At 47.0% G+C, this 24,601-nt stretch overlaps 1 protein-coding gene across 1 annotated transcript in view; it reads right to left on the bottom strand.

Moving 5' to 3' along the window:
- C16H16orf71 (chromosome 16 C16orf71 homolog) overlaps positions 1-24,601 on the bottom strand; it is an 89,108-nt gene that overhangs the window by 17,156 nt on the left and 47,351 nt on the right. Inside the window, exons 16-26 of the mRNA XM_032126365.1 lie at positions 23,247-23,478; positions 21,275-21,381; positions 18,184-18,338; positions 16,767-16,911; positions 13,894-14,022; positions 12,181-12,375; positions 10,622-10,948; positions 8,898-8,972; positions 7,418-7,471; positions 5,367-5,536; positions 73-268 (exon numbers count right to left, since the gene is read on the bottom strand). Of these exons, the coding sequence (XP_031982256.1) occupies positions 73-268; positions 5,367-5,536; positions 7,418-7,471; positions 8,898-8,972; positions 10,622-10,948; positions 12,181-12,375; positions 13,894-14,022; positions 16,767-16,911; positions 18,184-18,338; positions 21,275-21,381; positions 23,247-23,478 (1,785 nt within the window). The remainder of the gene's footprint in view (positions 1-72; positions 269-5,366; positions 5,537-7,417; positions 7,472-8,897; positions 8,973-10,621; positions 10,949-12,180; positions 12,376-13,893; positions 14,023-16,766; positions 16,912-18,183; positions 18,339-21,274; positions 21,382-23,246; positions 23,479-24,601) is intronic.

Here is a 24,601-nt window from a genome sequence, read left to right as displayed (position 1 = left end):
GAGGGAACAATACATAACATAGTCTTCATTTGTATATCTGAGCCTTTGGACTTTTCTTTTACAAAAACCTACCATAAAATCCATTCTGGACTGTGCTGGTGCCATACTGAGCCCTCCAGAGGCATGGATCCAGTGCTTGGGCCAGCTGAGGATCCTCTGGCCCCAGGAGATCCATCAGCTTCTTCACAGCGTTGGGCCTCTGCAGGCACAGCACGAGGGCAGTGCCCGAGGTAAGGTAGGTACAGTGAGCTTCTACAGCAGCTGGATCCTGAGAAGAAACCAGAGATGGAACAGGTTATAAGGAACTGGTGAGCACTGGGAACATCCCAGCTTTCCTTTGGCTGGGAAGGAAAGCTGTGAGTAAGCAAATCTGCTGTTGCTCCTTGTTTTCTCTCCTCTTTAATAGACTGCTAGTGTACTAAAGATTCCAAAATACAGAGCTCAGACACTAAGCAGTTCCTGTGACATCCAGCAGGTCACAGGAGGGCTGCTCCTTCAGGGGGACATCCAGATCAGCAGGAAGCCCAAGCAAGAACACCAGGGTCACAAATACTCTGGGATGAGGAGCCACGTTTAATTCTTCAGCTGATATAAAATGATGGACAACAAATACCATAGCTTTGCTTTTTGAATTCACAAAAGGCAGGACCACCCCCCCCACACACCCTGCTTCTCCTGAAGAGTGAATTCCAGACACTAGTTAGGATCAGGACTACAGAACTTAAAAGTAAGAGGGTCAGAACAGGGGCTGCAAGAAATTGGTTTGTCCTCCTGGCCTTGTCTGATGCCCTTTGCTCCATAGCAATTTTCTCCACCTTTGCTTCTTTTCCAAGCGTGGTCAGTTCAGCCCGTGCCTGCTCCTGAGCAGAGCTGTGGAGGTCACAACACCCTGGGATCTTACACTGAGGAAGGATGAGAGGAAATGACAAGCAGCAACCACTGCATTGGTGAGGAGAGGCTGCTCTGAGGGCTGGGGACAGACAGAGCAACAGGGACCCTGGGAAAGGCAGCAGTGCCAGGGGCAGCTGGGTGGCAGAGCCCTCCTGGCCTTGCTGACTGCTTGAATGAAGGAAAACCTTGGGAAGCCAGGCTTGCTGCAGATGTCTGGGCTGAGCACAAGGTCAGGGTGCCCACAGCAGCTGCAGCCCTGCCTCCTCCTGCTTCTCCATCTGAATGACATGGCAGGAGCATCCAGTTCTGCCTCTTCCTGCCCTTCCAGCTGAATAACGTGGCAGGAACATCCTGTTCTGCCTCCTCCTGCCCCTCCGTCTGAACAAGGTGTCAGGAACATCCAGCTGTGCCTCCCTGCACCCCACAGTGCAGCAGCCAGGGCTGGATGTTCTCTCCAGCATAGAAAACAAGGGCATTTCCAGCTCCCTGCCAGAATCAACCCATGGCTATTTACTTTTTTTCCCAATTTCTGAGGAAATAAAAACAAGAAGGGAAAAACCACCATTTGATTCAGCTGAATCACGTCATTCACAGAGGTTTTAATTCCTCTGTTTTTTAATCTTCTAGAAGCAGCAGAGGATAGCAATTCTCTAGATAAAACATTTCCAAAAGCAAATCCTATCATTTCATTTAGAAATATGGAGATAAAACACTTCAAGGCCTCTCTGCTTTTCTATCCCGTGAAACCATTCACTGCCTTTGACCCAAATCTCGTCGCACTCGCCTGCCTCCTAAATTGCATCTCTAAGAAGTAGGTTATGAATTGACAATCACGGGCTCAAGCCTGATATTCCCCCCTCTATTTGCAAAGGCAGAATATTCCATGAGAAAGCCCCTCTGTGCTTAAATTGGTGAGGTATTTAAGGGCTTGGATGTGGTGCTTGTCAGTCCTCCTGCCCAGTGGGCACAGGGTCACAGTGTCTGGCTCAGGGGCTCTCTGGTGACAAGAGCTCTGCTTGGATGAGGATGAAGAATTTCAGCTTGTCACAGTGTACTGAGAACTTGTGACATTAATTCAGTTCTGTATAATACAAAATAATCCCTTCCTGCTGGAAAATTTTTGTTAGTTAAAAAAATGGATTTAATCCATTTTTCTATGGGTTTTCTCTTTGGGCAATGAAAAACCAGTGATGTTTTCAATGAAAACTTTCAAAAGGACTGATAAAACATATCAATATTCATCCAGGTTGGAAACAGCTGCAAGGAAAACATGCAGTTTCTGTTAAACAGACCAGAATAAATGGCATTATTTTGTTCCAGAGCATCTAACCAGTGATTTTAGATCTAAATAACAAAACTCTTCCATCTTGCAGTTGCTCCCCAGCAAATCCGTGGATTTGGTGTTGAAGAAGATGCTGTTCCTAATCGCTGCTGATGGTGTCAGGGTGTCAAGGTGACTCTTTCCTTCTGGCAGCTCCTCACAGCCACTCCAGCCCAGCGCTGCCTTCATTCCCTCCACTCCCATCCTGCCTCCGTGTCCTTGCAGATCCTGAGCAGCTGTGCTGGGGCTGCCCCTGTGCAGCTGCCTGGAATTCAGGAAGCAATTTCGTTGAGAGGAAGTTCCAGCTGTGCACTGGCTCGGGAGGGCTAACGGGATGAAAGAGCAGGGAATGATCCAGCTGCCTTTACCGCTGGAATCACAAGATGGGGCTGGAGGGAATCGCAGAGTTATTGAGCCCAGTGACCTGCTACTGCAGGCAATCACATCAGGTAATCCCCCACAGCAAGATCAGCCCCCACTGTAAAAATAAAGCCAAAACTGCTAATCTGCACAGGGCTGGATCTGCTGGATAAGCACTGAAAGGAGATCCAGCCCTCCTAGGCAGAATCCCCCTGGGAACAGGGGCTCCTCACTGGCTGAGCACCGCCAGGTCATGCTGAAAGCTGGGGAGACAATGTCAGCTCTGTTTACATGACCTTTATTTTTGATAATCGTCATTAAATTGCAGATAAAACATCTTGTTGTGGCTCCTGTGATTCGATAACCTCAGCAAAGAGCAGAGCAGTCGTTTTGTCTCGTGGTCCAAAGGCCACGCGCCGCTCCGAGCTCGGGGGGACTACTTCAGTTGGAAAAGCAATCATGGAGCTGAGCTCATGCTGCCAAGGAGGTTTGTCAAGTGCATGTAAATAATACATTAGAAAGGAAAAGGAGATGTGAGGTTGTCTTGCTTGCAGTGAATAAACCCAGATTTGCTCTCCAGTGCTATGTACACACAACAAACCAGCACATCCCAGTGCTTGGGAGTTCTGTAGAGATGGATTTTGGAGCATGCTCCAGGTAAAGTGAGAAAAAGCCCTGGACAGAACTTCTAGAAGGGACAGACACACTGGCTCCATCTTCTTCAACAGGACATTCCATCACGGATCTCATCAATCCATATAAATATTCCAAGGGTGTCAGAGGATGGTGCAGGGCTCTTTCCAGCAACAGGATGAGGAGCAATGGTCAGGAACTAAACCACAAGAAATTCCACCTCCACATGAGGAAGAAATTCCTTCCATGGAGGGTGGCAGAGCCATGGAACAGCTGCCCAGGGAGGGCTTGGACTCTCCATCTCTGGAGATATCCCAAACCCACCTGGATATATCCCTGTGTCACCTGCTCCAGGTGACCCTGCCCTGGCAGGGGGTTGGGACTGGATGATCTCCAGAGGTCACTTCCAAACCCAACTGGGACCACCCCAGCTGGGATTCTGTGATGTATTAAATCCCAGCAATTTGCCCCCATATTGGGAGCCACATTTTAAGGCCACCACTGCATCCCATTGTGCCTTAAGCCAAGGAGCAGATCCATCATGAATATTCCTCCCATCCAAAAGCTGTACATGGAATTTAGCTGGGAAAAACAGCCCTGCCCCCACGGCTGCCATTGAGCCACTTACCCACTGGATTTTCCAAATAACCCAGTCCCTGGAGCTTGCTGAGGCTTTTTCAAAATCTCCCTACTTATCTTGGGAGCTCAGCCTTTCCCAGCCCTCCCCAGTGAGAGCCATTCCTGCTGTTCTAAAAGGGAGCAGGAGCTCCTGGACAGCAGAAAGCATTTCCCACTGTCTGCTCCCCCTCACCAAAGGCAGACTATTCTCTTTGCTTCCTCACTTCCAAACCCTGCTTTTTTCCCCTTGAACAAAACCCCAACAGTCTGTAATTTTTATCCTCATTAGTCACCAGCTCTTCAAGGCAACTGAATCAATGCTCAACAGCTGCTCTGGTGTGTTGGAGAACTCCAAAAACAAGGACGTTTTCAGGAAACAACCTCTCCTCACATTTACCCCACATGCATCTGCATTGCTTCCTGACGATATTTGGGGGTTTTAAGATGTCTTCTGTTTCAGGTGATGAAAAAAGCATTTTGTGTTTAGCTCTGTGATTAAATAACATTGGGAAGCACATCCCCATCAACCCTAACGGCCACTATATCTCTCTTGCCAGTATAAATATTTAAAACTCAGATGCCTGTGCTCACTGCTATCATGCAGAAGGCATTAATTGTTCCAGAGCACTGCCTTGGCACGTGCCTGTTTTCTTCTGGAAGCCTCTATCAAGAATTTCCAGGAGACAATGTTATAAACTTTCCAAACTTAACCCAAGTGCAATATCAATTATAAACGTTTGGTTTCTGTAAAGTCAATTGGTTAAATGTCTTCAGGAAACCAATCTAATAACACAGATTGTTTTTCCCCGAGGGAAGGGGAAAAAAAATAATAATCCAACTCCTCTCAAATGGCCAGAGTTCATTTCCCTGGCTTTCACAGTATCCTTACACTCGGGGTAGGAAATAAAAGGTTTCTAATGCCCTAAAAGAGCAGAAACAAACATCTATTTACAGCTAATCAACCCCACAGTGCCCTAAGATTTAAGAACCCTCTTTATTGTCTATCAGACACGAGCAAGGACAATTTTCTCTCCTCGCAGGTGATTTCTCCAGGCTGGCTCCCAGGATGCAGCTGTGCCTGCAATGTAATCTCAGGTAACTGCACCCCCGAGATGTGCGTGCCCTGACAGGGCAGGGAGGCTTTCCCAGCTTTAACCACATAAAATAAACGCAGGCACGCGTGCTCCCGGGATGTGCCCTACCTGGAATGACCTGGGGAAGGAACAGAGGACACCTGTTTGGCAGGGAAAGAGGCAGAGCTGAACGGATTCCTGGGAGGTCCGGATTGCCCATATCCCCCCCAAAGTTTTGTTTGGGAGAAACCAGGGCTGCGTCTTTATGGCGCGTGATAAAAGAAGCCCTCAGCATGTCAGCTCTCTTTGTGCTGATAAGGTACAGATCTGATTGTTCCATATAGCTCGCTCCCAGCAACAGCTCCGAAATCCCGGGTGGGAATTGCTGGGGTTTGCAGGAATGGATTATCCCCCGCTCATCCCTTTCCCCAGTCCAGAGGTAACACGGAGCTGGCACTCCCGTCACCAACCTGCTGCACCTCAGAGGGCAGGAGAGCCGAGGCAGCGGCCGCTTCCAGGCTGAGGTGTTTCATTCCGACCACGCTGAATTTTTCCAGGTGTAGGTTCCGGAGGATCCTTGGGAGCCTGCGGCTCCAGACACCGGGTTTGATGAGCAGCACTGTGCAGAGAACCTGTGCCCCTGGAACAAAGCGCTCGGTGAAACACAGCGGGGTTTGTTTACTGCCCTGGGCTGACATCTGGGGATGGGGGTTAGCGGAAACCTGGCAGGAAGTGCACAAAAATCCCAACAAAACAAGTCCATAAAAAACCCGGGCATACAGGATTATTTATTTGGGTTCGCTTTGTTGGATTTTCAGTTTAAAAATATATCTGAAACAGTCTAGGCTTGGAGGTTTCTCCCCCAAGGAAATCTGCTCCAGGCCTAAAAAGTTTTTGTGGCAGCCCTGTCGGATAAGACTCGAATCTTTATATTATAGATTAATGTTTTCAGAGAGATAAAGTATTCCCTTTTACATTTTTCATGTGAACTGTGATGATTATGTGATGTAATCCTTGAGTAGCTATTCCATTCTTACTCTGGTGTTCTGTATATTTTAGAGCTCTGTTTCAGAAAGGCACTAACAACCCTGACAGGTCCCAATTAATGTCATAAAGCAATTATGAATAGAGTTGTGTTTACCAAAATTGACATTCCAGCAAAAACTTTCTGCTTCTCTCCCAGCAGAGCTGCCAGGAAAGTGCAGCACTATGAGGAGCAGAAAACAAACCAGACCAAGAAAGCTTTGCTGTCTGATGAAAATGGATTTAAAGGCAGAAAATACATAAATTCCATTTTTAAATGACAGCACTTTCAAATTTGAAAGTCTTGCTAAAGTACTTGCTACTAAGAGTATAGTTAATATTTTATCCTTATAACATCTTTTGGAGATTTATTGGCAAGTGCAGTGTCAGAAGCAGTCTGTGAGGCCCCAGGAACTGCTGGTGCTGAACCACATCACTCAGCACAAGCACAGGGGAACAACCTACAGGCTGCTGAAACTGATCCAAGCTGATCTGGAATGTCATTTTCTGTTTCCTGTACACCCCAGTATTAATTATACAGATGTCAATGCAACAAAGCATTAACAAGGCTACCTGGAACTTAATGCTGTTATTTCCAAGTGACAAGCAGGATTCATGGCACAGAAACACAGGATCAAAAAGAAAAACCAAGATTATTTCCTCCCCACTTGATATGGAAACTTAACCCTTGTGCTGCAGGGAGCCCTCCTGTTCCAGATGTGTTTTCCTCACATCATTCCTGAACAGAAAGGTTCCATAGCAACAACCTGGAAGTGCAGGAAGCTGCTGGGCTCCACCTCAGCAACCTCACCCATGTGTGTTATGTAAGCACTCAGTGGTCTCCAGATGTTTTCCTCACCATCTGCTGTTTTTGGGCAGGTATTCTCGTTCTTCTGCTGTGTGAGTCACTACCTGCTGCATGTTTAGGGACTTGAGACGCTTCAGGAGGATTGCCAGCTTGGTTTGGTCACCCAGGGCTGGCTTTCTCTCCTCAGAGATTTTAAGTAACAAGAATTAGAGAAAATACCACTAATTAGCAATGGAACAACCTCTGCTGATCATGAATTACCAGAGGTACCTGTTTGGCAACACTCAAACCTGCCTGATCTCCATCTCCAGTTCTGGCTGTTCAGAGCCCTTCCCAGTTTTCCTGGTCTTTCTCTACTTTGTAATATTTTTTAGATCCATTCCTCACAATCCTTTCCATTTTGCCTCCCCCAAAAATTATTACATAGGTTTTGATTTCATAGCCTGTGAAAATAGAGTTCCATTTATATGCTATTTATAGATAATACTTCAGATAGGTGTGACTTCAAATAAGTGTGAACTCAAGCAGATACCACATCTCCTGGCATGCTTAGAGTGCATCCCTGCCTGGATTCCAGCCTAAGGAAAATGTTGGTGTAATCCTTTTGCTTATTTTGGGCTGGCAAATCCAGCTGATTTATCTCCACCAAGTCCTTGTCAAACCACATTTTTCCATTTGCTCTTCTCTCACCTGCTTGCAGGTAGGAAAACAGGGATTCTGCTCGGCACCTCCAGCTCTCACCCTCTAAAGAAGAGAAGCAGATTTGAGTGAGTTTTGTGTGTTCTGAGACAACCTGAGAACTGTGCCATCATCTCTCCATACAGCAGCCAACATTACAGTGACACACAGATATTTTAGGGTGTTACACTGGGACATGGATGGGTTGATTTCAGATGTCCTGGGACACCCTGGGCTGGGTCACACCCAGGAGCACAGGCTGATCAGGACTGCAAATCCTAAATCATGTTGGATCTTGGTTGTCTTTTCTGGGGTTTCAGAGAGTGGTTTTAAATCTATTTGTGCTCCTAATATTCCACAGTCAAGTCAGATGCTGCCCTGTTTCTGGTGTTGCCAGAGCTCAGGTGTTTTGTTTGATGTTCTCTCAGAAACAAAGAAGTGCTGTGGATCCTGAGTGGTGCTGATAAAACCTCCCTGGCATTCCCCAGCCAGCCAGGAATGGCTGCTCCAGTGGCTCTTCAGGAGAGCAGAGCAGGATGAAAGGAGTCTGGTGAATCACAACTTGGGACAAAAGCCAATAGAAAAATGTTTCCTTCAGTCTAATGTAAAACCTACAGTGACCTGGAGAGGTGAGGAAAATCAAGGCACTTCAGGTACATGTGAATTGAGAAGTTACCCAGATCTAGGGCACAATGAGGGGAATCCTGCATCAGATTGATAAGAGACTTCCTTTTCCAGTGACTGGCAAATTTAGCCACTGTGACATGCAAGGTAGATAAGAGAGAACTAAAATCTGTTTGTCAAAACAGAATTACCTTTTGGTTTTTTGTATTTATTACTGTTCGAAATCCATGGCTATCTATTTTTCAGGGCTAAGTATCTGGAAGGTGTTTAGCCAAAGTGGTTTTTTTCCTAATGAGGCCTCTTTCTCTTTCCACATGCTTGATGCAATAATAGGAGCACAAATAGCAGGTGGAACCAGCCCTAAGGTCCTTGCGTTGTCTCATAACTTTTTAGCTCACATCCTCCCATCTTTTTTCCTTAGTGCTGGGGTTATCTGAAAGGACTTTGAGGATCTGTGAATCCCGTGGTGACCTGGGCAGCGCTGGGATGTAAATGACAGAGGAAATGCACCTTCTGCTCTGATTTCACCTCTCTAAAACATCATGATAATCATCATTTCTGGGATCTACACCTGAAAAAGGCTGCTAAAGAGCTGGCACTAATTACTCTTCCAGCTGACTTTCCACACCATCCCTCAGCAGGGGCATTCTCAGGACTGTAGAGAAGAAATGATGTGGCAATACCACCTTCCCCCAGCACCAGGTGGATCCCACTGGCCTTTCCTTCCCAATTGCCTGGGATTAGGATGTCTGACCAAAGGTTCACTAACCCCATTTCAATGGCTCTGACTGAGGACATACAGTTTTCTTCAATCTGTTTAAGAGTCTAAAGTGACTTGCTTTTTCCTCAAGAGGCAACTGGTGCTTACCTGTGGCCTTCCCTTCAGTCCTGGAGCTCCTGCCAGGTGGTGGCAAGTATTTTCCAGCAGGGCGGTGTTTTGCATCTGGAAAAGGAAAGACAAGTATCTTTATGGATTCACAGATGGGAAACCTTCACTGTCTGGAGGGTGGAGGGTGACAAAGGTCATTTTATTTAGCAGGGCAGGTGTTCAACATGCTACAAAATGTTGAAGAGCTGTTCTTGAGCACAGAGGCCTCTCCATTCCTCCCACAACAATAAAAACACAAGTCAAAAATGGAATTACCTTATAAAAGAGAGAGTGCAAGTTGCTGAAGTTGTGCCTCAGCTGTGCTCCTTTGTTCCTGACAGTGGCTTTGGTGGGAAGGGCTGGCCCTACCATCACAACCTCCCCCAAAAAACTGAGCTTGCAGCTCTGCTTCCCTCTTATCCTGCCTCTCCATCCCAAGATAACTTTAATTAAGGGCTGCAGTGCATGAATTCTTACAGTTTTAGACACCACTCTGGGATGTCTGATGCCTTCCCTCCTGAAGGCTCCTCTTCCTGCTCACCAGTCTCACAGAGAACACCCCCATAGTTCACTGACAACCCGAACTTGCTGTGAGCCTAAATCCAGGACCTTTTCCCAGACAAACCTTTCTTCTTGGTATTCAGCAAAGCAAATTTATTACTGCACACTACACGGGCACAGTGGGTTTGACACAAGTGTCCAAGTTTGTGTTGATGACAAAGGACTTTTCTTCCCCAAGGAAAGATAAAGGAAGAGCTGTAAATTCAAAGCACGAATGCACTTATGGGACTGCATCACTCCCTCTCAGCTGATACATGGTGTTACCACAATCTTTGATTCCTCTCTGCTTCTGAGTAATCATAAAATCCCAGAATGGCTTGGGTTGGAAGGGACCATCTTGTTCCAACTCCCTGCCAGAAACTGTCAGGCTCAGAACTGCTTCTCTCTGGGTGTGAGGAGTCAGGCAGTCCCAATTCTTCTCCGAATATTTCACATTAATAGAAAACAGTGGGAGCTTGTAGTCTGCTGCTCTAAGCCATGCAGTATCAATAACCCCACAGTCTGCACAGTGATTTAGTTTTAAGAGGCATGGCTATACATTTCCTGCTACAGGAGGAAACTATCAAATTTACTGTGCTGAAAGATCGATGCTGGCACACATCACTGATCTCTGAGATGCTTTTGACAGCAAAGGTCTCCATTCCTCTCTTCATTCTCCTCCAGGATATAAAAAGGAATTCTCAAGAAATCTGTTTTCTTCGGCTCTTACAGATTGGTAACCCCTTCATCTCCCTGAGCACAGGGCAAGGCTGAGACATCAAGCCAAAAGCCTGGCACCACAATTAGGGGCCCACATTTAGGTGGGAGAGCTCTTGGCCTCTGTTCTTCAGTTTCTCTTACAGAGGTAAAATGTATGGTATTATTTACTGCTCCTGCCAATTGCTCTGGTATCTAATTAATACTTATGGAGTACCTCAAGATCATTAGAAAGGGCACCAGGCCAAGCATAGCCACATTAATTTAATAGGTCACCTTGTAGATGACCTCAGCTGGCTCCTGCTGCTTTCATTGCCTCATCTTAATTCAGCCAAGCACAGAATTTACCCCCAAATTATGACTTTTTTCTGTGCCTGAGAAAACCCCCAGCACTGGATTCCTTTGTCCAAGTTCAATCAATTCCCACACACCCCGAGGACAATACAAACAGTAAAAACGTGCCTTACCAGTTACAAAATCTGCCTCTGTGAAGAAGAGGATGGCTTGTCTGAAGGTCACCTCTGGGGTCAAGGCCATTACTGCCTGTGGGAGGCTGTCACCCATGCTGAGCCTGTCCCTGCCCTGTGTCCATCCCTCCAGTGCAGCTCCCAGGGCTCGGAAGGCGTCGATGCCCCGGAGCGCGCACACCAGGACGGGGTTGGACATCAGCGTGTCCAGGCTCCTCTGCCAGTGAGTGTCTCCAGCCTCAAAAGGGGTTATTTCCCTGGCCTGACACCGAGTGAGATGGGGCAGCCACTTCAGCCCTAGGAGCTCAAATCCTGAATCAGGCTCTGCTGCAAGTCAAGAAAAATGTGTTTAGCACCAGACAGCAGCTTGTGTTTCGTAGAAGCTGGGCTTTCTTTTGGACACAAACACTTTAGTTTACATCCATTTTTTTCCTACACAAGTTCCAAGGCTGTTTTGACTTCTGTTTCATCCAGAATAGACTTTAATGCACATACAGGAATATACCAGGAACACCCACAAGATGTAAGTGCTAAGAAATGACATTACAGTGAAGAACAAAAAATGGGCTATCTGGGAAATCACCAGGGAGCCACAGGGAGCAAGTGCCATGATTTGATTAGAGAGCGCAGCTGATGGAGGAGAGCTGAAAGGGAATCACTGAGAGTACCCTGATAACAGTGTGGCTTGGCACAGCATAATCCATAATTACGGATCCTTTAGCACCTCTCGTAATGCTTTAAGCAGTGTTCATCACAGTAATAAATACAACAAAATGCTGACTTGTCTCTAAAGTAGTTTCAATGTTGTTGGGTTTGTAAAGTTGTCTTCTGACTATGTAGCAAGGTACTTAGGGCTCAATCCATGAGTGCTGGAAATTTCTGTTGGCTCAGATCTCGGATACAGAACATCACAGGATTTCAAGTAGTATTTTGACATCGTTTTAGGGGAGTTGGATACAACACAGTGTGAGACCGGGGCAGACTTGTGCCCTTTGTGCCTACACCTCCTGTGTTATCACACTTCAGTGCAACCTGCACATGAAATTACATAAACTCCCTGCCCTGCCTAGGGCTTGACAGCCCTTTTCATGCCTGTGTGAGCACCCAGTGTGGGGATGGCATCGCTGCTCCTCCCACGCAGGAACCGGAGCGTGAAGCGCCTTGGTTCTGCTCACCAGGGCTGTCACTGGACACAACAGAGCCTGAGACTCCCAAATTCCTGTTCCAGTTCCAGCCCAGCCTTACCTGCCAGTGCTCAGGGAGGGACACGTTGCTCTGTGTTACATAAAAGCTCAGCAAGCCCAAGCACTTCTCAGAACTCATTTGATGCTCTCTGAAGCAAATGATGCCCACCTGAGCTGTTTGTGACAAGCAATGTCACCCTGCCCATAACAAACCAAGATAAATTCTTCAGCTCTTTAGGCAGGTAACAAAGCAACCTGTTCTTCCTGAGGCCCCTTCACCACATTTTCCATTACGTTCCTGCTATGCTAAAAAGAGCTACCCAGGATAAACTTTCCTGCCCAAGGTCTCCAGCCCTGCCCAAGAGCTGGGATCACCTGCACTCCGAGACTGATCCTTGAGGCCAGGCAGCAGGATCTGCTGCAGGAGCTCTCCAGCACTCTTCAGAGCCTGCATCCCAACCACTGTCAGCATCACCACTTGCTCCATCCCGGGCTCAGCAGTGTAAGTTCGGTGGCAGAGAAAATCCAGAGGAATGTGATGGGGCTCTGAGACCGAGCTGAGGTTTCCTCCTGCTCAGGAGAGCATCAAAACAAAACTGTTACCCCATGAAAACAGATCTCAGACTTTTTGCTGAAGGAATGGTGTAAATCTCAACCAGCATTTCACTGTCTGCTCACGCTGCAGCTCAGGAAAAGCCTTCTGAATGAGGAATATTAACACAGCAAACTCCCTCTAATTAGTCCCAGTCCTTCCCTGGAATTACATTTTGCTGAGTAAAGCAAATATATTCCCTTGTAATTCTGATATCCTTATTCACACCATTATGCAGAGTTGATAGATCTGTACCAAAATGATTTAAGGCACCAGTTTTGGGTTGATAACTAATGACTGACTTCACATTAAATCAATACCTGATTTTGCTTTCTAGGACACTGCAGGGCACACAGCTGGGAGCTGATTTGGGGACTGCTGTAACACTGCTTATATCCACAGTCCTGTTGGGAACAGCACAGCCTGGAGAATCCCTGGCCCATTGGAAATCCCTGTTTCATTCCATACTGATTTACTACATGATTATTTAACCAATTATATCAATAAACATTTCTTTACTTATTCCTATATCATAACATTTCATGATGCTAGAGAATGGTGAATGACATGCATTTAATTTTTATTTTTCCATAGGATTTAGTGTCAGTTTGGTTTTGGAGAGCAATATATTTTAACTCAAAGTCCTGGCATCCAAATTTTCAAACAATTAAATTAAGCTAAATTAACTTGCTGAACAAATAAAAACCCACAACCCGTAGTTAGTGAAATAAACAGCTGCTTTTTTTTACTCCAAGTGTACAGAACTAGGAGGTTTAAGACTTGCCCATGTGAGTCATAGATTAAGAACAGAAAACCCATTTCCTTGCTGTTTGAAATCCTATCAATCTCCCAGCTTTGAATGAACGAGTTACCAAAGTGAATACAACTGTATAAACTGAAATTAAGAATATCTGAGTAAAATGAGATTGAAAAACGCCTTTTCTGCACCTACAGAACCATAGCTGCCAGCATTTATCATTTCAGCACATTCCAATTTTACACACAACCACCGATTTATCTCATTTTAGTATTTTGACTTCTCTTGAAACTGTGGCAATAAATATGTATTGATTGGCTATTAATCTTTTAATTATCTTAATTAAGGCTTAATTGGACGTTATTGTGTCACATTTCAATAATTCCTTTTTGCATGTATCTTTTAATTTACTTTAAAAAGGTATTTTCATTTTGATTTCCATTGATTCTTCCATGAGAGTTACTGTGATTGACTGGCAGCAGAACAGTAAATGAGCTATTACAGACAAAAAGCGTATTCCTAATGGTTTTATTCAGGAAAATCCCTTGTTAATGTGGCTGCTCCATCCCTGCAAGTGTCCAAGGCCAAGTTGGATGGGGCTTGGAGCAACCCGGTCTCATGGAAGGTGTCCCTGCCCACGGGAATAGATGAGCTTGGAGGTCCCTCCCACCCCACAGCATTCCCTGAGTGGCTGATCCCATAAAAGCCAGGACAGAGCAGTTCCCCAGCCCTGACCTACCCAGGCTCTGCAGCGAGGCCTCGGCGTACGGAGCCCCGTGGAAGCACAGGGAGGGGTCCGGTCCAGCAGCTGCAGGGGGGATGCTGTGCCCGCTGCCAAGGCTTGGCTCTGCCAGCTCCTCCATCAGCCCTGTGCTCAGAACAGCAGGAGATGTGAGGAATGCAGAGCTCTGCTCGGCCTGACATGAAAACACTCTGCTATCAAATGTTTGAGTCACTGGCCGCAGCTCCCTCACAGACTGAGCTGACCCGAGTCACTAAATGCCACTGAACCACCTCCTCTACTCAAAATCACGTGGACCACTTAGAAAGGGGCAAGGAGCTCTTGAAAGTTGAGGCTGGCCCACAGCTTTCTCTGGCTTTTTCAGCAGCACCCAGTTGTTTCTATCCCCTTCTAACTCTTGCTGGGAACTGAAACGTGGAACAAGTGCACAGATGCTGCCACAGGGCTCCTGAAGTAGAATAAATATCTGAACTAAGGTGGTGTCCACTAGGAAGAGTCCCAAATCTGAGCCCAGTGCTCATGTGGAGACCCTCATGGTGTCTCACACCTCCAGGCATGAGGCCAAAGTCCTGTAATCCGACAGGGCCCTCATGGGCAGGGAGGTGTTGCTGGGGTGACAGGCCTGAACAGAGACATCACGTTCTGCTGCTGTGATTTCCATCCTGTTCCACTCCACTTTTACAGACACTAAGTGCTTAAAGCCAGCAATCTCTCAGCTCCCATTCTCCCTCCAAAGAGCTGGGCTGTGCACAGGCAGTGCATGAAGGTGTTGCATACAGTACATTTGCACAACAATTAGTTCAGCCTTCTGTAATAATATTTCAGGCCACAGTTTTAAAGGCTTGTTATTTTTTAAATTACTTTGTACACATTTGATTGCTTCCTACCGTACAAGCCTGTCAAAAATTCACTGTAGTGGAGCATGGGAAATGGATTATTGGTGCTAGAGGCTGATGGCAAAGCTTGGATGTCAAATGTACCACTGACAATCACCTGCTTCTCAAAATTCAGAAGGCGTGAGGCACCAAAAATGGGCCATCAGTGTCACAGCAGTATTGCCTGTTGTTTATTCAAACTCAGGGCATGGCAGAAAGTAAAGCTGGGACAAAAATGTATGATGTTTGAACCTCAGGACACAGATCCTCAGCCATCTATTTATCTGCTCTATTTCAGGAATAATTGTTGAATTTTAACTTGCTTTGAAAATTGAACAGTGTTCAAGACCTTGAAGGGGCAACTGTTTTTCATACTGATTACAAATGCAAAACTTCTCAGTGAGGTATTTACCCTACTCCAATCTTAGTGCTATTCATCACTTCCCAGAGGCCAAAACCAAAGCTTGTGTGGAAAGAATATCAGCTTCCCCTCTCCAGAGCTCTGGAATATGGACTAAGGTGTCTTTCTGAATCAGCTGTGAAGTACAGGACTGATGAAAATAGCACAGAACACATGGAAAGAGGCATCTGCAAAATCTGTCACAAACAATGGGAAAACCCCTGCGTTCTCAACCATGAGGGACAATATTTTACCTTTGCAGACTACCCTTTGGTCCAGCCCCATATTTCAAGTGGAAATTTCCCCGTGCAAAACATGAACACAAAACATCATCTGTGGCACTGAGGGAAGCAGCAGAAACTGCACTTTTTAATGAGCAACTTTCCTTGGGTGCAGAGGCAGCAGGTGACACGGGGCTGTAATTACTGAGCCATGATTAATCCTCTGTGTCTGCACACGTTTTCAGAACATTCTGTGATAGTCTCAGGAGAAAAAGCCCAGGACTATTTGAATTGTCATTGTTTCCCCCCCCAAACCTCTGAATGTTCTTTCCTGTTGTGGGTAGATTAAAGGAAGCTATTGGGCCGTGGATAAATGTCTCCATCGTGGGCTGTTTGGGATGGAAGGGTCACCCACAGTGACTCCTTCTTGGGAAGAGCCAAGCAGGGCAGGATTTCTGTTCCTTCCTGACCACTGCTGTGGCCTCTGATCTTCCCCACTTGAGATCGATGTCAACTGATCCTTAAGAAAACAGTAACTCAAGTAAAGATCTAAGGCAGCAACTTGGCTGGTTTTTGGCAGTTCCTTCATACAAAATGAGTCACCTTTGGGGTGCTTGGAAGTCACAAGGATGCAGGACTCGAAGCTGGGGTTGGTAAGATCAGATGCTGCCCTCAGGCTCAGTGGCACAGCTGTGTTTTGGCTACCCTACCTCTCTGGGCAAAAAGAGTTTCTGAGAGGAGGTGATTGAAGCCATAAAATCACAGCAAGGGCTGAGCTGGGAGGGACCCATAAGGATCATTGGAATCCAACTGCTGGCCCTGAACAGGACAGCCCCAACAACCTCCATGTGCTGGGTGTGAGATGCCAACGTCAGGCCCAGCTTGGAAGTGTCCAGTGACAAAGCTCACAGATCCAAACAGGAGGTTACAACTCCACGTAAAGGAAAACCACTTCCCATAATGGTGGAACAAAGACCCAGAGAGGCAGGACAATCTCTGTCCTTGCACATTTTCAGGACCTGACTGAAAAAAAGCCCTGAGCATCCTGACAGAATTCATTGCTGATGCTCTGCTGACCAGGATGTTGGATGAGAGGCCTTCTGAGGCCCTTTCCATGAGGAACTGCTTGGTGATTCTAAGTTCAAGAGGACTCCAGAGCTAAAGATCAAACAACTGGCAAAGGTCAGGCAGCTCTGTTGGATGTGTAGTAGTGACTGATTCACACGTTGGTGTGAAGATTCCTACAGCAACATGAGCATATTCCCGATAAAGATTCCCTGCACTGCACAGCTGTGGTTGGACTGCTAATGTGGAACTCACACAGAGTGAAATGCAAACCCTCTTTCCCAGGTGGCTGGGCAGGGCAAGCATTACCTGTCAGCAAGGCAGGGATGTGATGCCTGGCGTTCTCCTTCCTCAGCAGCAACACCAGGCAGTGTCTGCGGGCTCCAGCAGGGACCTCTCCTCCTGCAGGACCATCAGGTGAGCTTGAACTCTTGCCAGGGCAAAAGACAGCAATCTGAAATAATGAGGGGCAGATTGGACTGCTAAATCCAGATGTAATTACTACAGGGCTCAAGCAAATAGATAAATTACAATGGCATAACAAGATACAGCTCCCCACTGAGCCACAGATCTCCAATATCTGAGTGTTCTGCATCATCTTTTCCTGAGACAGAGAAAGTTAATTTAAACTCAGCGAAGAGGCTTAACACAAAAACATTCTGCCCTGCAGCTGGGCTGGGCTAAAACTACAGCAGCTGTAACTCAGCTGATACGTGGTACCATCCTTAAGTCACTCAAAGATTATCTGGAGTCCCAAATGAAGGGATGATTTTCAGAAATTTTAGCTCCAAACAGCACATTGGAGCCATGGTTGCTGCTGTTAACTCCTTAATGGTCACTTAGCAGCATGCTCCAAATATCTGGCTGTCTGGGCTGTAGTATTCCATAAATAGGTTATATACATTCTACAAAATACTATGGGCAGGGACATTGTTATTCCTTAGGCTTGATCACAGAATGAGCAGAAAAGAGGGGATTTGTTGAGTTTGATTTGCAAAATTATGCATTTCCTGACTGACATAGCAAAGAACCCTCAGCACGATGACTTGAAGTGAGAGGTCCACTCCTTTGTGAGAGAAGGTGCCATATGATTCCTGTGGGATTTATACTGTAAGAAGTGCAGCACTGGACTTCTTGCACATGTTAAGTTTGACTGCAACCTTGCATTTGTGATTATTGCTGTTTCCTTAGGCTGACTTGTCAAAATGCCAAGTACACTTTACCTCAAACCCATCACCGTGTTAGGCAGAGCTTCGAAGGAAAAAAAAAAGTTATTTTTGCAAGCTCTTTTTGAAACCCATCTGGAATGCACTGAAGTAGGGGACTTCATGCTGAAATGCCCAGAGGGACTGTGGAGTACATCACCAAATATCAGCCTGTTAGTGAAGGCTCTTCTCCTGAGCCACCTCTGCAGATCAGAGTGTGGTATTTTGGTTCATGGGGCTACTGCCAGCTCATGCTTATTCTGACATCAATGGCAAAATTCAAGTTTGTTTTAGTAGGAATAGGATGATGAATTTACACTCCTGTTCTCCATGAGAGGCCAAGGCTTTGTGGAATTTTCCTGCAAGAGAAAAAGCCAGCACTGAAAGCAGCCAGAGCACCACTCACAGGAACAGGCAGAGTTGGAAAAGAGAGAATGGGTGTCCTTGAGCACTTACTGGAGGAGTGCTGGCACGATTAGTTGCAGAACAAGGGGTAACCCCGGGCACAGAGGGCACAGTACCTGCCCTGGTGTCATGCCCAGCACAAGGGCTTGCTGTGCTGACAGCTGGAGCTGGCGCAGTCCTTGCAGCACAAAGCCCCGGCGAGCACAGGTCGAAAGCACAGCCCCATAGGCACGTGGAGGTACCACAGGTGACACCAGCAGAATGATGTCCCCTAGATCAAAGAAAGGGCAAGAAAAATAGCATATTATTGTCACAGGAGCTGTGGCATCAATGCAAGGCAGCTCTCACGGCAGCTGCCTCCACCTTGAAGCAAACAGCTGTATCCTGAACAGTGACCGTGTGGTTTACGGTTTATTTGCTGCATCCAGCTCATCATGACTGCAATCCAAGGCCAGCCTAGAGTGGGACAGCTTATGGCATCATCAGAAATGTCTTTATGAATCATCGAATGGGATGAGCCAGTCTGTCTCCCCAGCTCTGGAGCTGCTCACACGCAGCGTGTCAGCACTGCCGGGCTGTGGGAGCAGTCCCCAGCACTCAGGGCAGGACTGAGGCCTGGTAAGCCTGAGCACACTCTGAGTGACCAAACAGGGCAACAAGAACTTCTTGTTCTTGATCAATTAGTCCACTTCAAAGAGCAGGAAGCAGCTCTGGCCATTCCTCTCTGCTCTCATTCCTCTCTGCTGTTACTGGTGTTCCTCAGCCTGCAGCTGCTTCTGCACCACCTTCTGCTTCCTCTTGTCCCTCCTTTATTCCTGCCTTTAACCTTCATCCCAGACCTGTATTGTGGCACAAACTCCTGAAGCTCTGGGCCATCTGTGATCTCACCTTTGGTTTGGTACCATCTGGGGCCACACAGGTTCCTTGGACATCGTGGTGATGGTACCAGCCTGCCTTGTCCTACCTGAGCCTCTTCCACCACGTCTGGCTGCTCGAGCTCTCCTTAAATCAGTACATAAGATGGTAGACACAGCTGGAATTCACCTTGGGTTAGAAACTTGGGTTTTTAGACTGTTTTCCAAGCTGAATCCCAGGCTCACTGCCAACCTTGAGCAAGCTCAGGAGAAAGAGCCTCCAAGGCCTCCTAAGCAGCCCGAGCCACATCTTAAGCACTATGAGACAAGCTCAAGACTTTTCCCTGAAGCCTCTGATCTACCTGAGCTCTCTGTTCTTACCATGACCTCCATTATTACACTTTCTTAGTCCTAACACAGCTTTTTTAACTCTCACAATGTATATTCAGATCTCCAGAAGCTGCCAAGAGTGAGCTCTGAAGACAAATCCTCAGTGCCACTTCTACATGGGTTTGCTCTCCACTGCCTCAGTAATTTCTCTTATGTTTAACCAACCCATTTAATGAGATTGGAGGATTTTTCTCTGTGCCCCAATTGATTCTGAGGGTAGGACAGTGAATATTTCATTTTTTCCCTAGACTTTGTGATATGGATATCTGTCCTGCCAAGGCTCAGCCTGGAAGTTCAAAGCAACAGCACTAAAAGAAGGGGAACCTTGTATTTATCACTAAGGATGGCACAGGCAGGGTGGTTCTTTGTCTAAAATCTCTGCTTGGCTTTATGGCTTTAACACTGGCTTTTAGCCATATTCATGATATGGGAACTGTCAGAATCTAAGATTGTTGGTGGGAAGATTTTGGCTCCTCTCCAGTTGATAACACTTTTAAAAAACACTTTTTGCACACACATATCCCAAATCAACAAGGATATCTGCTTGGGTCACTAAACTGATTACTGAGAAGGGGCAGGTCTGCCTCGCTGCAGTACCTCTGCTCTGCATGGGTAAATATTCCTGTCTCCAAGAGGAGCTACTGGAGACCAGAGGGAAGGAGTCAGTGAATGTTTCTTTTCCTGGAAACCCCAGGAGTGTCTGCTCCCAGACCAGAGCTTCAGCTCCTCTTGTCAGAGCAAAGTTATCTGAGGAGCAAAGCTTGACAGTGACTTCTGAGGCTCCATGCAGATTGAACGTGGTGTGGTGGAACTGAGCAGCCCACAGCAAATGTGAATCATTAACGGCCATAAAAGGAAGGGGAGGCAGCAAATGTGACTCATTCCATCAGTAGCCACCAGCTGCCATCAATCCCAATCCCAAATAACAGAGCCAAGGGCTGGCTGCCAAACTACCTGAGTTAACATGTGCCAAAAGATGAAAAACTGTCTCAAAATTGGTTTTTTCCTTTCTCCCTTCTCTATTTTCCTTCCCTTCCACTCCTTTTTCATTTTTTTGGCTTACGCTTTCATCCTTTTCTCATGGATTCTTTCCTTTGGCAATGTAATTCCCCATGCCTTCTTTCTCTGTCACTCCAATCCTGCTTTCCTTCTGCCATCTCCTCCCTGACAGCTGCTGAACTTCTGCTCCCCTCAGGCTTCATTCCTGTGAAACCACCTTCAACTGGGGCAGCACAAACCAGCCAAGAGCTCCAAGAGCTCCAAGAGCTTTGTCCAAAAATGCCCTGCACCCCAAATGTGCTGTGCCAGGCCCACTCCAGAGGATGTTGGCCTTTCCAGCAGCACCCCAACACCTTTTAGCCAGGCAAACTTGGATACAGTTTGCTGCTAGTTAGGTACAAATTCAGGAGCTGAACACTGCTCCTGCAAAGGGAAAATGGGGATTTGAGTGGAACCAGGTGATAACCCGTTGATATTAGTTCCATAAAGTGCTCTCCTCTCTATGTGGTCAGTCTTGCCCTAAATGAAGCCTTAACCATCTAATTCCCTTGATTATAATATTCAGTCTTCACCAGGAGAGGCAGATGCTCTCTGATCAATAAACAAACGGTTTCAGGACTCTGCTAGGTCTTCACATGACTGTTGCTTTGATGAACAGGCCCCTCTGTGCAGAAATTTCCTGTGCAGTGTTTTTTTGTTTCTTTTTTCCCCCTTCAGTGACATCTAAGCAGTCCCCAGGACTCCAGCAGCTGCTCCCATGAGGAGGATGCAGTGGTGCCACTCCTTTGCTGCTTCATTTCAGGCAACAATGTCCCACTAGAAATTCATTCCTGGCTCCAGAACTGGTCAGATCACAGCCCTGAGCAATCCAAGGAGGCAGAATTGCCTTAGGTGGGCTGGTGTAAGATGATGTTATCAGTGAAGGAGAACCATAAACCCTCAAATTTCATTCCCTAACACTGACCTTTGGTAGCTGAGACAAGCATGGCTGGAGGTCGAGGCAGCATCAAGCCCTGGAGATCAACTTTTCCTTCATCTGCTCCTGCCCCAGCTGATGAAGGACTCTGAGAGCTGCAGAAAAACGATAAATATTAAATGAAAAATATTAAAGGTTCTGACTCAAACCTACTTTCTGTGACAAATCCAAGGCCACAGGAGCTTCTCTGGTAAAACTGCTTTACTGGAAAAGCCATTTCAATCCCTTGTCCGTGACATGAGCTGCATCAAGGTCTCTCTGATTGAGTATCTTTTCATATTACTCCCCCTGAGGCTGTGTTCAATTAAAAGTAGCTAATGCAAAGTAGCCAGCTTGGCAAAGAAATCTGGGAATCAAGAAATATGCCAGGCTGCACTAGCAGAGCTTTTCCCACCCACAGACACATCCTAGTTGCTATTCACTTTGGGTTCTTTAGGCTGAGTTTAACCAGTTTGAAAGGTTCGTGTTAGGCAACAAGCACGATCCAGTCTGGCAGAGATGATCATGCCAGTGAAACTTCCACAACATTCCTGCATATCCAAAAGGACCCAATCAGGGCAGGGTGAACAGAAGGTGTGGTTGAAAGCCAGGGACTGTCTGGGAACAGTTTTGGCTGGGACTGTGAGCTCAGGCTGCTCAGGCAAACCTGCCTCATCCCCTGTCACCACCACGGAGCTGGCTGGAACACATCCTGCTTGCTCACTCCCAGGAGCCCACAGCATTTGCAAGTCTAATCTGAAAAGGGCAATCTGAGCTGCAGTTTGTATTCCTGTCTCCCAACAGACCAAATTACCAGCATTAGGAGAAGACAAGTGCATTATTTAGGATGTAGCACCGCTCCGGACTGAGTTACACCAACGGAGCAGAATTCATCATCTTTGTAAGAGGAAAAAAGCATCCCCGAGGAAAAGAAACAAATAAAGAGAATGAAACTTGGCCAAATTGATTTTTTTTTCACATCTTAAAAATAAAAATGATGAGAGTCGCTGGTGGTGGCCAAGCAGAGCTGAACTCTGACACACAATCCTCCACAGCAATCCACAGGTTAATTCCACATGGCTGAGCTTTGCAACTCGCGGAAAGCACTGACAGCACTGCGGAGGAGCTCACCTCCAGCCTGCTGCCTCTGACTGTGCCACCCTGCCCCCAGGATCAGGCAGGAGCCCTAAAAACCTCTCCAGAAGCTGCAGGTACAGGGCCTTGTCTGAGCTTTCTGCAGCAGAGTTTCTCATGCAGGTAAAGGTTCATAAGCCACCCTTCATTTTCTCTCTCATCATCCTCCAAAGAACCTCTTCCTGCTGAATCCCTTTACCCGTTGATATGGGGGGACGTAGGGCAAAGCCAGGGGTTTCCTAGGAAAGGGTCACTCACTGGCACACAGCCTGGCAGCTCTTCTCCAGCACCAGGTTTCCAAATCCTGCTGCAAGAATATGAATGACAGGCCTGGATACCAGGGAACAGGGAACAGGAAGCAACTGCAACTGTCCCACGCCTGACACATCTGGGACCAAAGGGAATGGCTGGAGCTGTGCTAGGGGGGTTGGGCTGGGTATCAGGGAAAGGTTCTTCCCCAGAGGGTGCTGGGCACTGCCCAGGCTCCCCAGCGAATGGGCACGGCCCCGAGGCTGCCAGAGCTCCAGGAGCGTTTGGACAGCGCTGCCAGGGATGCCCAGGGTGGGATTGTTGGGGTGTCTGTGCAGGGCTAGGGGCTGGATTGATGATCCCTGTGGGACCCTTCCCACCCAGGACATTCCATGATTCTGTGATCTGCTGCAGAAGAGAGAAGGATTTCTGCAGACTGCATAACTGGCTGGGAAATACAGCAGCAGAGGGATTGCTCCCCCTGCACTCCCGTGCTCCAGGACCTTCAGAAGGCTGCCACAGAGAGCACTGAGTGCCTGCCTGCCTCCATGGCTCACTGCCTGTGGAGCAACAGCCCCAAACCATCCGGGGTTATCACCTGGAAGCTGGGGGCAGGATTCCAGCAGCTCTCCCTCCAAACCAGAGGCACAGCTCCCTGTGCACCCGGCTGGGCAGGGGCAGGGACATGAGAGGCTCTGCTTGGCTCCAGGCCTTGGGAGAGCCACGGGTGATGTCCTGCAGGATGCCACGGGCTTTGGGTCCTCTCACACCTAATGCCAACACTGGGGGCACCTTGCCAGGCTCTGAAGTATAGGAGGAAGGCAGCTTTTCTGTGGAAACAAACACGTGTGTGAGTAAAACATGGAACAACCCACCCCAAAGTCATTCATTCCACTCAAGGGCTCTTTTCAGATCTGCCAGAGCCAGACCTCAACAGAGGAACCACCTGGTTACTGTCCTGGGAACCACTTGGTTCTCTGTCCTGGGGGAGAGATGCTGGCAGCACCTGCACACTTGTACCCAACAGCAAACCTGAGGTTACTCAAGGCAGTCTGTTGAAGAAAGAGGAATTGGTTGCCTCATGTTCACTGGGAAAAGTTATTACAGAGCAAGTGATGCACTGGAGGTGTCCCTGCCCATGGCAGGGATTGGAACTTGGTGGTTTTTAGGGTCCTTTCCAGCCCAAACTGTGACTCTAAGCCAGCACTTCAAGTTCCTCTTGTTCATGACCACAAGCAAGGCTGGGGGATTGAAGTAGAGACAGGACAAGAGCAGGGGCCTGAGGGAAGGGATGTTTTTGAAGGGGATCACAAACTGGAAATCTGGGGATTTCTGTTCTATATTATTTCCTTCTGCATCAAATACAGATTTTGTACAATGCTGTAAGATCCAGGCAAATATTTGATTTGCCACCTTTAATTTTCTGCCAGGATTTGAACCCTGACTTCCCTTATTGCCTTCAACAACTTTTCCCTATGACTCTGGCAAACCTTTCTCCAGCATAGTTGGGGCCCAGGAAGTAACCCCAGAAAAAGCAAATTTGCCTCTGTTGTAGTTCTTACTGCAGATGTCAGAAAAAGCAGCAAGGTGTGTGATTTTCTTCCCTTGTATCAAATGTGTCACTTCTTGCACAAGAATCAGAAGGCAGAACACAAAGCTCCAGAGCAGGTAGAGAATGGAGCAACTGGCTGTAAATATTTAAAATAATAATTATAGAGTTATCAAGCTAAGGGTAAAAATCTAATTTACAAACTTGCACAGCAGTTCTCAGCTCAAATGAATTTTCTCTTCATACGAAATGTTGTTAAATAATGGTGCATGCTACAGAGCATTGAAGCAGATCTGCTGCCTGTCAGCTCCTAATGACTGCTGGTTTTATGGTTTCCTTATTCATTTCTGGAGCCTCCTCCCTTTCTGCAGCCCTCACCAGGAATGTGTTCTGTGCACAGCACC

Source organism: Corvus moneduloides, chromosome 16 (genome assembly GCF_009650955.1).
Source record: "Corvus moneduloides isolate bCorMon1 chromosome 16, bCorMon1.pri, whole genome shotgun sequence".
NCBI lineage: Eukaryota > Metazoa > Chordata > Aves > Passeriformes > Corvidae > Corvus > Corvus moneduloides.
The sequence above is the reverse complement of the archived record's forward strand: the minus strand, read 5'-3'. Positions and strand labels throughout refer to the sequence as shown.